The following is a 14,209-nucleotide window of genomic DNA, read 5'->3' as shown; positions in this document are numbered from 1 at the left end:
TTAGGTACTTAAGATTTACTGGTTGACGTCTCCACATGAGCTTGGGGAAATGGAGGTAGTAATGAAGTCAAAAATGGTGTCACTCGGAAGCCAAGATTTCCGGTAAGCTCTCCTATCTACATACAAAACTTCTACTATCGTACCATGCGGGACGTTGGGAGCCGGTCACTTTTCACAAATTCGCACCGCCTCGAATAAACGCGCATTCAAGATAGAGACGGGTAGAAGAGGGCCAGGTAGGAAGTTTATTGAATTATAAAAAGGAGCCTTCAGGCGCTCCTCGGGAGAACAACAACACTAACAAGTTCTCTCTTCCTAAACAATATTCTAACCTCTGGATCGCGATACAACTTTAAATATGTCGTCTAAGTCAAAGCAACCTCAGCCAGCGCATAGCTCGCATGGCTATGAGTTTGGCGGTCCGTAAGTGTTTATTATAGAAACTCAGATAAAAATTGTTAAAGCTAATGATATATAACTATTTAGATTCGGTACCGCCGCTATTACGTTCGGTCTTCCTATTCTCTGCTATATCATCACCTTTGGTTGTAACGATATTTCCGGTTGTCCCGCGCCATCGCTATTAAGTCCAAAAACATTGTCTATCGAGCAATTGAAGGCCGAGGTGGGATGGCCTGAGGACGGTATATTAGGTCTAGGTAGCTGGAAAGCCACCGGTTGGACTCTGGCATACTACTTCTTCAGCGCTCTTCTATACCGTATTCTCCCTGCTACCGAAGTTGAGGGTTCAGAATTATCGTCCGGAGGAAGGCTGAAGTATAGGTTCAACGGTGAGTATTCTCTAGATCAGAAAGTCTTCGCGGGGTAGAGCTTAGCTAACGCAGTCTATTAAAGCTTTCTCCTCGCACATGTTTACCCTCTCTCTCTGCCTTGCCGGAACTGTTGCACAAGGCGCCGAGTTTCCCGTGTGGACTTTCATTGCCGACAACTACGTACAGATTCTGACCGCCAACATCATCATTGCTTACTCACTTGCAACGTTTGTCTACGTCCGTAGCTTTTCTGTGAAGCCGGGTAACCCTCAGTTTCGACAACTTGCTGAGGGTGGCTGCTCTGGTAACTTGATCTACGATTTCTATATTGGACGGGAGCTCAACCCTCGCGTTACCCTTCCAATCATTGGCGAGATTGACATCAAGGAGTGGATGGAGCTACGCCCCGGTATGCTTGGCTGGATCCTTTTAAACTGTGCTTTCATCTCCAAGCAGTACCGTACCTTCGGCTACGTGACCGACAGCATTGTCTTCATCGCCATCGTACAGACCGTCTACTGTTTAGATGCAGTGTACATGGAACCCGCTATTCTTACGACCATCGATATTATCAACGACGGTTTCGGCTTCATGCTGTCCTTCGGAGACCTCGTCTGGGTCCCCTTCATTTATAGCCAGCAAACACGATACCTATCTACACACCCAGTAACCCTCGGTTGGCTAGGTACTACAGGGGTTTCCATTCTCCTAATTGCGGGCTTTGGTATCTTCCGCTTAAGCAACCTCCAAAAGAATATCTTCCGTACCAACCCTAACGACCCTCGTGTTTCCCATATCAAGTACATCGAGACCAAGACGGGTTCGCGACTGATGATATCAGGCTGGTGGGGTGTCGCAAGACACATCAATTATTTCGGCGATTGGCTGCAATCGTGGCCTTATGCTTTACCCACTGGTTTTGCCGGATATGTCGTCATGTCAGCTGGCAGCAATCTTGAAGGTGCTATCAAGACACTTGACGGGAGGGAAATAGTGCAAGGCCCAGCCAAGTATTGGGGTATGCTTTTCACTTACTTCTACGTTGTTTACTTTGCCGTCCTTCTGATTCATCGCGACGGACGAGATGACGAGAAGTGTGTTAAGAAGTACGGAGAGGATTGGGAGAAGTATAAGAGCATTGTGAAGTACAAGATTGTACCAGGTATCTACTAGGTCTATCTAAGTACATTGAAAAGGAGGTACGACTATACATAAAGGTGCCTAAGATAGATAGCTCAGGTAAGGTAGTGACAGGGTTATAGGACTTAAGGGGTAGTTGAAATGAAAAAGGGGGGAGTAATAGGAGAAAATATGTAACGTACATTGTTCTCAACTTACCTAGGTTCTACCTTGGTTGCCTACCTCTTAACCTTAGATAGGTACCTACCTAGGTGATGTCGGGTTCGAATGAATCATAATTTAGGTAGGTACATGAAACCGCAGTATCCGGACACTGGGTACCTACATGTATATATTTACCATGGCCCGAGTTGTGGATCACTTAGGAAACAAACGATGTTGATGCCTTCCCTCCCAATTTCTCTTCAAATATATCAAGGAAGTAACGACGGCTTCCACCTGCCATCATTACGAATTAACCAGTAGCCAATAGTTAGTAGTTATGACTCAGCTTTTCGGCTTCAAAATTTAACAACTTTCTCCTTCTCGTCGGTTATTGATCTTTTTTAACCACTCAACAACCGTGTCAACTCCGTCAATGATAAAAGTTGCCCACTTCGTATTTATGCAGAATACACATCCGTTTTATTATATTTCTCGAGTGCTAGCTATTGCTACATAGGTAATCAATCTTAAACCCATCCAGCAAATTGTCAACAAGTCAAATCAGCCGAGTTATCATGGCGAACGCAAATCATAAGCGTATTCGTCCCTTCACGGTTGACCCCTACGACGATCCACCCAAGAGACCAAGACCAGAACCTGCATCCCCAAACTTTACATATCATGGGCCATCTCCCGACGACTTCTTTACCAGACCTCCCCTCAACAGAGCTACACCTTATCACGGCTTCTATCCTGACCATTTTAGCTCGCAGTCGTCTAGACCCTGGAGTCCAACTGGCGCAACTGACGCAACTGACGCACAGCCTTTCGACTATTCCGAATATCTGCCCAATCCTCGACAGCAAAATTCGAGGGAGAGAGACTATGTTTTCCGTCCGCCTATGGCCTCCCATACTAGCCACCGACTTAGATCAAGTACCATGCCTTCAAGACCCAGGGAACCTATGTCTAATTTCCAAGACTCTTTTCAACCCCAGAATTTCCAACAAGGCCCGGACCCTCTCAATGCCCGTGTTGCGGAACTCGAAGCGATTGTCAGATCACTGAACAGATCATATAATGATTTCAAGTTGCCCAGAGTAGCCGTAATTCGCGACTTGCGTCGAGATATAGATAATCTATCAATGCTCGAAGGTCAAACCAATGAGTTGGAGGCACGTGTACACGAAATGTCGCGTGCTCTCCATGATATGCAGGCTTCCACCGAAGCAGACAACGTTAATCACAAATCTACCGATCCCAAAACCCACCAAGACGCAGCAGCCCAGGCACGAACACAAGCGACAGAGCCAGATAAAGCAATTGATGAAGGCGGCGATGATAGTGGTGATGACGTTATCTTCCTAGGAGAACGGCCCCTTCAAGATAGTGCTTTCGATATTCACGATAACGATATCAATCATGAGAGTTACCAACTAGAGGCCGTTACTCGTGCCAATTTTGTAACTTATCTTAAGAGCCTCGACTTTCGTGCACCGTACGGGATGGAAGAGTTTGTCAGTACGCCAGTTGCGGTGAGAGACTATTGTCTATGTACGCTAAACGACGGTACGGTATACTTCGTACGTCTAGGAGCCAGCGAGAAAGGATGGTGGAACACTGAGTATGAGGCTTATGAGCGAGCGCCCCTAATGCTACCACGATATAAACGCGGACACCTCGATGGCGACCAACATTTAGATGCGAGGCGATTGTCTTCACTGCTGCATTATCGCAGCAACGTCTGTGAAGTCGAGTACCCTGTCTCGAATATCATCTTCGCTCCGCCGCTCCGCTATGCATTACCTCTAGGAGAGATCCATGTATACCAACCGCGAGTTGACAAGGCACCACCTGACCTTATTGGTACAAATTTCTTCTTGCTTATGGATGTCACCAACTCCAAGAAGTCATTATGGATCGCATATGCATACGAGTACTCTTTCAATAAAAGCAACGGCCCTAATCACTCCAAGGACTATCAGCATGAAGAAGGTACAGTCGAAACAGGAAAGTATGAATTGAACCGAAATTCGCCTCTCTGTGCAACTTTTGGCCTTTTCGATATAGCATGCATAGCAAATAGTCTGGATGACTTTGTCAACCCAACCAAGGGAGGTATACCAAACCTTCGTGGGTACCAGCAGACCACGTGTTCTCAACTCGATCCCGTTAAAGTCCATCAGATGCTCCGTTCAACCGCGCGTATTTCACAGCCTGTGTTTACGGAACCTAACCTAGACAGCTTAACTCGAACAATCAATCGAGGGTGGAATAAATAGGAGCTTATTTCCATTTGCATTTTCAATTTTTTCAGCGGCATCATCTAAGATACTGGCAGTTTTGCTCAATGTATTTTTCACAATACCGACCCGAGAGCCTCGATCATCTATTTTGATGTTAGCAATAGGGTTGCGAGGTGTCAGGAGTTTGATGATCGAGGGAAAAGGAAGAGAGAGAAAGGGGGGGAGACCGGAGGAAATGGGATTATATCTACATCGATGCCATCCTAGACGGATCTACCATAGGATACGGTCTGTGTGTTGGATGAACTTAGCGGGTTGTGAAAACAGCGCCATTATACATGTCCTGTGAGTTACACTTCAGCTTAGCTACTATTTTGTCCTCAGATGACTGTTCAAGTTAATCTGGTCACAAGGGCTTATTAAGTAGAGCTGCCTCGTTAATTAATGCGTTGTTTCTTAAGCACTATGTGAAATATCCTTTTCGTAAACTCAAGCACAACTTGCTTTAGCTGGGTACCTACACCTAATAAACATAAGCTTCCGCCTATTTGATAAGCATACCAAAACACGCATAGGACGTAGTCAATCTAACAAGAGGCTAGTGTAGTAATTATAAAGCAATTTCTCACTGCTACGCTTAAGCCCTGTTTTTGAGTGTCGTTGTCCAATGGGTTTAATACTCTACGAGCTTAATTACCGGCATGATGAGGTTAATAAGGTCATATTAAGGCTACCAGGGAAGCAAGAGACATGCGATTACTTATTATTGCATGTTACCCAGGCAAGAGGCGAGACAAATGATAGAATATAGGTCCTATGATGTTCTATTTTGAAACTGAATCTTAGGTAAAGTAAACAAGGAAAACTCGGAATTGCCATCCTCATGTCCAAACAAATAGGATGAGCTATCTAAGGATGTTTACACCAAGTAGAAGAACTTATGAAGATTAACCACGCCGACGCAACGAAGACAGACGCCTAAACCAAATCCCAAACAGACTTAAATATACACGACGTAGGCTTGGCCTCCTTTAGACCCATCCATACCCCGTCGTCAAATCCTACAGTTCCCCTTTCCTTCCTTTCATTATGCATTGACACGTATCATCACCTCATTTACTGTAAGTACTTGAGAATCTCCTCCCGCTCGCCGACAGGCATCACGTGTAGCATGTCCTTCAAACCCTTAAGAGCTGAGGTCTTATCTGATCTAAGCAAATCGGCCAATCCGTGCGCGACAGCGTCCGATTTGATCTGCTCGATCTTGGTCTCAATAGTCTCAGCGTTCTCCTCGTACCATGTCACTACATCCTTGTCGTTGTGGTCGAAATTGGTGACCCCAGACCAAGCTGCAAGCAGACGAAGGTTGTGCTGACGGCTCTCAGTAGCAGCAGCGCTGTTCGAGTCGATAACCTTCGAAGATGAGGCACTAGCCATGCGCTTGAGAATATGTTCCTCGTTGAGACGTCTACGGACACGCCAGTAGAAGAAGCGGCGAGTATTCTTCCACTCTAAGACCTCGCGAATAGTACCCTTGGCCTTCATGCGGCCAGCGCGGTCGTGCAAATCTGCAAACTGCAGGCCGATCTGCGCATAGATAGGTAGTAGTTGCTTCTCACGCTCTGTCATCCTTTCTTTAAGCTCCGCATGCTCCTCCTTGGACAAGCTGTTATCAGCAATCTGCTTCTTAAGCGAAGCGTAGAGGGGATCCAAGCGAGACATAGTCTCTAGCTGCTTTTCTTTCTTGTACTTGATACCAATGATACCTTCCGGCTCTAGGACACCGGCACGAGATTCGACATCCGCATACATCTCCATGGCGACAGGGTTAATGGTAGGGTCGACCACAACCCAAGAGCCACCGCGCAACTCGCCAAAGGGCGGGATATAAACGAAAATAGGTTGCTCAAACTTGACGAGGGCGTCGACAATGTACGAACCATATTTCAAAACTTCGTTGTACATGTCTCGCTGACCACCGGAGAAACCTCGCCAGTTGGCAAGGATCATAAGAGGAAGCTGTTCGCCGTAGTTGAAGTCGTTGATAGCCTGGGCGGTCTTGAATGCAGAGTTCGGGTACCAAACACCGCCAGCTTCATTGCTGACTTGTTCAACGGAGTCGGGATTCGCAGGATCAGCGGGGGTAACGTTTTCAACGGTTCGAGTCTCCACAGCAATAACACCCATCGGGATACCGCCAAGACGAGCACGGCCAACAACAACGGTGCGGGCCCAGCCACCAAGAGTCTCAACGAAGGAGTCCTTATCAAAGAGACCTGGCTGGAATCCATCATCGTCTTGCTTACCGCCAATGAGCCATCTAACATCGTGCGCCTGCTTGTTAGGTGGGGTGTATATCACCTCACGATCCCAGGTGTCGAGGCTAGGCGTAATCGGCACAGGCAGATTGCGCCGAGCAGGAACGAAAGAAAGCCACTCGACAATCTTGCACACACCGGCGAAGTCATCATTAGCAGTTAAATGAGACACACCATTTCGGTACATGATCTGGGTACCACCAAGCTGTAGGTTAGAGGTGTAAACTTCGCGGCCAAGCAAGTTGTTGAGGGCCTGAGCACCAGTTAGAATAATGGGCTGGCCCTCAATCTGAACGGCACGCTGGCCAAGGCGGACGAGGTATGCGCCAATACCTATATAAAATTAGCAATTAACCTTAATGAACTAGAGGATCAGTTAAACTTACCGATAGAACGGCATGTAATGAGGGTAACTGTGAAGATGTCGTTGTATGCACGACTTGTGGCACCAGCAATAAGACCAGAGCCCCTCAAGCACTCAACACCAAGTCCGTCTTCAGCACCCACGATGGCCACAATCTTGTGGCGCTTCTCGCCATTTTCAGTGACCTCCTCAGTGATAACGTCGCGCTTAGCACCGTCCTCAAACCGCTTCTTAGCATCCGCATCCAGGTAGAGGTATTTGAAGCCCGATTCTTGCCTCTCCGGATCTTTCCAAGCTACCTTAAAGTGCGGGATAAGCTCATCAGCAAGGCCGAGTCGCGCACCAGAGTTGGCAGAGAGATAGATTCGCGGAATGCCGAGGCTTCGAGCCAATTCCGTGCACTTGTTGAAGAAGTGATCTTCTTTGGGACCAAAAGATCCAATCTTATAAGTGATATCGTTGGCGACGACAATGAACTTTCGGCCCTCGGGGTACTCGGGGGTGCGAGCATTAATGAGCCACCCAACCATACCACACGAATTGGTGCCAGGCTCACGAGAAATCTCGATCAACTTATCACGGTCGTCGAGTACGAGCTCGCTGTAATCAATGCACTCACCCTGGGCAGGCTTTTTGTCATTTAATGACGGTAGGGCTTTGGTAGTCCTCGACCAAGTATTCTCAACAGCTTGACGGAAAAGCTCGGGGAAGTCATATACATATTGGGTACCCATCAAATGCGCCCTGTAACGCTTAGGCTGGAGCCAGTTCTTGGTAGGGTATGGCGTGCAGACAGGTAGCAAGTGCATCGAGCCAATCCTGGTTGTGCCGCCAATTGAATAGAAGACCATTTCACCCTTCTCCGACTTTCGCTCCGCGTAGAGCTCAATCTGGATAATATATCCAGAAGTGTTAGTAATGATAACACGCAGAGGGTAAGGCATTCCTGTAGTTGTGTCCGTGCAAATAATACGAATCTCAACCTGAGAGACACGAAGACGCCAAGCACGAGGACCAAACCGGTCCAAGAAACCCTGAAGAGACTGCTCGACTTCCTGAGGCTTGAGCTGGAAAACAGGAGTGAAGTTCAGGAACATGTGGTTCAAGTCAGAGTTATTGTTGCCGATGATCTCAAGGGCATCGAAAATGTCATTGATGACTCGGTCGGCTTCAGAAACAAGATACTCGGCTGTGGGTATATCATCCCGAAGGCGGCCTGGTCGAATGACAGCACGGGTAAAGTATCGCTTATCAGTGTCAACTCCCTTGCCTATACCTTCATACACATGGATATTCTTGTTCTCCGTGAAGACGGGAGAGAGCTTGAATTTGGCCAGTCGTGCAAGCTCCAGCTGGAAGGCTAGAGCGGGCTCAACATGACGGATACTGTTATCTTCACGGAACTCGGGCGCGCGGAAAGTGTAGTAGCCTGGGTACGAGCCATCATTGTGGCCGCAAACGAAGGTGACACGACGAACTCGGTGGTTGACAAGCTCATTCTTCAATGAATCGATCACAGGGTGGATACGTTCGAGAATGTCTTCGTCTTCGTAAGACTCTACGTCACGGATCACAACGTTGACAACGTTGGTTAGTTCCTCTTCGAGAGGCTTTTGCGCAAAGGATTTACGCTTGCCCGTGAGGTCAGGAATGAGCCCAGGGCGCTTCCTTGTTGGTAGAACCTCCAAAGCCTTTTGGAGCATCTCATCGGCATCATCTAGATATCGACAAGGAACGACAACTCCCTTGCGGGTAGGCTCTTCCTCAGTACGGCGGTTGAGATACGACATGTCACTAACTGAGCTTATTCGGGCAAAGGTACCGGTCTCGGAAGTCGGAGTACCAGGGATAGAAGGGTTAGCCGACTGGAGAGGAACCGAGAACTCAGTCTGTCCAATTTTACGGAAAGAGAAGTCCCAGGACAAGAAAAGAGGAGCTGAATCAGACTCGTCCTCATGATACTCCAATTTCAATAAGTTGTACGCACGGTATGCTCGGCGGACGTACACCTCGAGAGCAGCAACATTAACCCATGGGTCCTCGTGAGCAAAAAATGACGCCAACACATCGAAAACAGTGTACTTAGAATCGACAACCTCCTTAATAATATCAAGGTTAGGCTCTCTGTGGTCCCAGCCGGTCTCACCATACTTGTTTTCAACCACTGATGAGCGGAGGATGTGTTCCATCTGTGCAGTTCGTTCTTCGAGGGATGGTAACGCACACTGAATGAGAATCTCTCGAGCCTTCAAAGACACTTTAGCTGTCTGACGTGACTCGAGTTCGGTAAGCTTGCGCAAAACTGGTCGTAGGTACTTTCCGACGTTGCCAACGTTGGGCTTGTTAGGACGGTACTCCTCAAGAATTGCCAAGACCAAATGATTCTTAGAGCCAACACGGCTGTGAGATAGAACGATGCTGATGACCTTCATGTAGTCTTCTCTGTTCTCTTCCCGAAGTTTCAAGATGACTTCCTCGTCCTGGCTTCGACGGCCCGAGAAACGTCCCTCGATTTCAGCGTAAATCTGCAAGAGGCCTGCGATAGCATTTAGCTCGCGCACTTTCGGACCATCAGCATACTCGTCGAGAACTTCAAGAAGAGGAGCAATGGTTGTTCGCAGAGTGTCAGCCTCGCTAGGTGAAGTGTTGTCATCCAAAAATTTCGAAAAGGTCCTAGCTAGTGCTTTAGCAGGGAATTCCGAAGCTCGAGCCTTGGCACGCTCAACAACTTGCGTCAATTGAGTGTCAAGCTTCTGTGGCATTCGAGAGTGGAGAGCAGCATGGTGAGAAGCCCACTCGCTGTACGGGAGTTCTGGACTTCGCAATACTTCAATCATCTCTCTTAATGTCTGTTGCATGATTACTGAGTTATCGTAGCCGAGTAGGATGTTCTTGAGGGTGTTATGCGTCAAGCTGAACCGCTGAGCCGGCTTGCTACCAACAACCTGGGGAGGACCGAATTCGGGAAGGCCTCCGAGAAACGGTTGGGCCTGCTTGACTCGGGAAGGGTCGTCGAGGGCAAGGATGCCGAGGATATCACCAGCTTCGACAGTAACACCAGGCTGCTTAATTAGTTGCACGAACCCATCTTCCTGGGCTATCAAAGGCATGAACATCTTCATAACTTCGATTTCGGCAAATGTCTGTCCAGCCTTGACATGTCCTCCGCTTTCTACGGTGTACTTGACAAGCTTACCGGGGCTAGGTGTGCGCAGCTGTGTAGGGTCGTTCTCTTGCTCTAGCAGACATGTCTTGCTATCTACTGAAATACGAGTTGCACCTACTTCCTCTTTCCAGTAGACACTGTGACTTCGTCCATCTAGAAGAATGAGAAGACCACCGTCGCTAAGTGCGCGAACACCGACGGAACATTTTGAGCCATTGATGAAAAGATGATAGCTGTCAACAGCTGCGCGAGTAGCGGTAAACTTGTATCGGGAACCTTCGTATATGAATTCAATCGGGAACACCGTTTTTAGGATATCTTTAGAGGGAACTTGACCTCTCTCAAGCCCAGAACGATATTCAGCTATGCAAGACTCGCTAGCAATGTGAGCTTTGGTTGTGGCTCCGCAGACGACTGCAAGCATAGGATCGGGGCGCTCGGCGGTTAACTTATTTGAAATGAGCTCATCCAGCCAACCAGTCGTGATAGTGTTATCTTCGAATGCTTCAGTCTCGAGCAGCTTAATAAGATACTCAACGGTCGTTCTAAAGTCGCCACGGATGCTTAACTCCTTCAGAGCGACAACCATGTTCTTCCGCGAGGCGGCTCGATTCTCTCCATAAGCGAAAATATGTCCAAATTGACTGTCGGAGAAACTGTGAATACTCGAGGCAGTACTAACGGAGAAATAACCCCAGACATTGGCACTACTCCTGAAGTTCAGGTCGTGCATCACACCATTGGAAGGCTTGAAACCCTCACCGGGATCCTCGGACGTGATTCTGCAGGCTGTACAGTGGCCACGTGGCTGCGGCCGCCTCTGAGTCTTATCGCTCTCCGGGCTCTTAAATTCGAAGTCAATCGGTGTGCTAAGTTTCGGGTCAACACCATATAGTAACCGGATATCGCTAATTCGGTGTAGAGGAATGCCCATGGCAACTTGTAATTGGGCCACCGGCAAGTTAACTCCGCTGACCATTTCGGTCGTAGGATGCTCTACCTGGAGACGTGGGTTCAACTCTAAGAAGTAAAATTTGTCGTCCTCGTGAGAGTAAAGATATTCGACCGTACCAGCAGAGACGTAACCTACGAGACGACCAAGACGTACGGCAGCTTCCTCCATGCCTTTGAATGTGGGCGGCTTGGCAATCGTAACGGGAGCTTCTTCAATGATCTTCTGGTGTCTTCGCTGCACGGAACAATCTCTACCAAAAAGCGAGACGTTGTTACCATACTGGTCAGCCAGCAGTTGCACTTCCAAATGCCGAGCATTGCCCGCCAACTTCATGATAAAAATTGGCGAGCCGGGAATCTCGTTCGCGGCAGCTTTATACAACTCTTCGAATCCCTCTTCGGACAGCGCTTTTCGGATACCCTTACCACCACCACCTTCGGAAGCCTTGATCATGACTGGGAAGCCAATTTCCTGGGCCTTTTGCAGACCCTCTTCCCAGGAGCCGACGCATCCCTTCATGTATATGTCATCAGCCACAGTAACAATACCATTGTCGTCTACCTCGACCTGATCAACGCCTGTTCCCGACCATGGTATGCAGGGTACTTGGGCGTGTTGTGCAACGATGGTAGAAGAAATCTTATCACCAAGTGATCGCATGGCGGAACCGGGAGGGCCAATGAAGACAATCTTCTTCGGCGATGCCGCTAGGGACTCTGGGAGCTTAGGGTTTTCCGAAGCATGACCCCTATAAATGACGTGTTAGACTTGACTTTTACAACAAATTTAGCTTCGAAATTTTATAAACTCACCATCCAGCCCAGACAGCATGAACACTCATCCGCTCAGCAATATCCACAATCAGCTCGACGTTGGCATAATTGTGATTGTTTGTGCCTCCAGGAACTTCGACATAGTGGTCGGCCATTCGGATATAGTCTGCATTGGCTGCCAGATCTTCCGGTGTGGCCATCACCGTGAACTGGATAGCCCGCTCGTCGCCGAAAACTTCGTACGCCCATTTTCGTACTGATCGGATCTCCTTGACGGCGGCAATACCGTTGTTGGCGATCAGAATCTGGACATGAGTGTTAACAAATCCTACATTATCTCCTCTAACTCGATTTCAATCTTCTTACGTTTGTAATGACAGTATGTCCATCATGTGAGGCTACGAAGTCCTTAACCTTGGACGCGGGGGCATTTTTTAGCCTATTACCACCAATGAAGTGCTCTGGTATGTTGTGCTGCTCGGCATAACTGAGCTTGCCATTGGCGACGGGCACCGTCCGGTTACCATTGGCGACTTCTGTTGAAGACATTGTGTCGGATGTGGAGAGGTAGATGTAAGGTGCTTCAGCGGCGCAGGTGATGGCTGCCGGACTGATGAATCGGAATAAAATGTCTAAGGGGTCATGAAAGTACAGCGGACGCCCTAATCGAGCTGCTGAATAACGCCAGAGACTCGCAATTGTGCCTCAACGAAGGATACGTAGGCGGGGAAGAATCGGGAGTGGGGGAGGCTCCGATTGTGGTACGTGCGTTATGGATAAAAAGCTGAGGTCAGGGTAGGAGAGTAAAAGTAAGTTGAAGATATTTCGGCTGACCTCCCGCAATTCTGTTCAAGGCAAAGTTAGTGGTAAAAGTTGAGAAGGTAAAAATGAAGTTCTAGGGAATAGAGAATATCAGGATCATGGCAAAAATTGCAAAGCTCAGCAGGAAGATCAGCTACTCGCGGAATCTGCGAGAATTGCTGGGTTCCTATCTGATCCACAGTCGAAATATCGTTGTTGAGCTTGTGTGCTACCCTCGTCGATCAAGAACGGGGAGACGCGGCCGCAGGAGTAAAGGAACGGGAAAACAATCGGGGTATAAGTGAATATCTGAATAAATTTGATATGCATATACAAGGATTAAGACTTACACATAAAGTACTATTATAAAGTTAGATTCAACTTTCAACCTCCATGCAATTGATTTCTTCGTCAAGATATTAGGACCAGAGGGAAGAAGGCATCAAGCGCTGACGCACCGGCTTCAACTAACTAGTGAGGGAAGTAGAAAAGCTGGAAAGTTTCGAGGAGGAATGGCGAAGAAGTTGACCGGACATTCAGGCCTTTTTGGACGAGAGGGATACTGTGATGTACATGTCCTAGACAAGCCCAAGCAAGCCGAAAGACAAAAGAAAAATAAAAAAAAGAGGATCTAAGCTTACACTAAAATGACAGACTAATGATTAGTTCGGGGAATCAACGAGGCTGATACGGTTAAAATGAACCTAATCGTACTGTTATGATCGACACCTAAGTCATCTTTTTATCCAATCATAGTTGACTCCAGGATGTTGGGGATCTCCTAGCGTTCTCTAAAGTTAGGCTGTACGTCTCTGGTCAGGTTCAATTGCAGGTACCTACAGGAGCGGCAGGTGCGGCCGGGTATAGTACAGGTACAAATCCAAGGACATCTTCTAGGTACATTTTAGACCTAAATTCGCTTGTGTCCCATATAGATGGATACCGTCATAGTAAGTACAGACCCAACTTCCCACATGGCTGAATAAGATTTTAAACTTATTGGGGTCACATTAGATCAAGAGGACGGGGGTATTTCCGTTTTGTTTTGGCGTCCCTTAAGTCCGGCCAAGACAAAATATAGAAAGCCAATTGAGTAAAAAGGCAATGGCCATTCTTAGTCATTAAACGGCTCTAATGCATGATAAGTGTGTTGAATTATATTTCACCTACAGTTATTATATTCACAACAATTCCAACATAAAAAGCAGCTATCAAGTTTATTAGGCTCAGCAACAAAGGAAAACCAAGAATGAAACTATACATAATTTATAGGCGATACTAAAATATCACATCCGGACTTTACACCACCACCATCTCGGATATCATATCAAATTAACGGAATAGATCGGGGTTTCCCGAATATATCTATCATCTTCCCAGTCCCAATCACAAATATGTTTCTACTTCTTTATCTTATTTCCGCGCCCGCGCTTCAATAGCCACATCTACCAGGTCATAGTATCTAACTCTATACATAAAAGATACAATACAGTAAGAGGATGTCTTTTCCAATGGTGTCCCGGTGGACT

At 47.4% G+C, this 14,209-nt stretch overlaps 3 protein-coding genes across 3 annotated transcripts; 2 read left to right on the top strand and 1 right to left on the bottom strand.

The window, feature by feature from the left end:
- Positions 1-358: 358 nt before the first annotated feature.
- On the top strand, positions 359-1,946 carry GL218_04735 (Delta(14)-sterol reductase; the record flags this gene model as incomplete). Its single annotated transcript, XM_033581356.1, has 3 exons — positions 359-423; positions 487-791; positions 856-1,946. 3 exons carry the CDS (start codon positions 359-361, stop codon positions 1,944-1,946), a joined length of 1,461 nt encoding a protein of 486 aa, XP_033435272.1.
- Positions 1,947-2,632: 686 nt separating this feature from the next.
- GL218_04734 (uncharacterized protein) lies at positions 2,633-4,339 on the top strand (the record flags this gene model as incomplete). The annotated part of the gene is made up of 1 exon (XM_033581355.1): positions 2,633-4,339. The coding sequence occupies one exon, from the start codon at positions 2,633-2,635 to the stop codon at positions 4,337-4,339; it is 1,707 nt and encodes a 568-aa protein (XP_033435327.1).
- A 1,080-nt stretch (positions 4,340-5,419) lies between these two features.
- Positions 5,420-13,583, bottom strand: GL218_04733 (Acetyl-CoA carboxylase; the record flags this gene model as incomplete). Its single annotated transcript, XM_033581354.1, has 5 exons — positions 5,420-6,954; positions 7,008-11,854; positions 11,919-12,184; positions 12,246-12,511; positions 13,517-13,583. The coding sequence occupies 5 exons, from the start codon at positions 13,581-13,583 to the stop codon at positions 5,420-5,422; spliced, it is 6,981 nt and encodes a 2,326-aa protein (XP_033435714.1).
- Between the last annotated feature and the right edge of the window lie 626 nt (positions 13,584-14,209).

Source organism: Daldinia childiae, assembly GCF_008694065.1.
Source record: "Daldinia childiae strain JS-1345 chromosome Unknown Scaffold4, whole genome shotgun sequence".
Classification (NCBI taxonomy): Eukaryota; Fungi; Ascomycota; class Sordariomycetes; order Xylariales; family Hypoxylaceae; genus Daldinia; species Daldinia childiae.
The sequence above is the reverse complement of the archived record's forward strand: the minus strand, read 5'-3'. Positions and strand labels throughout refer to the sequence as shown.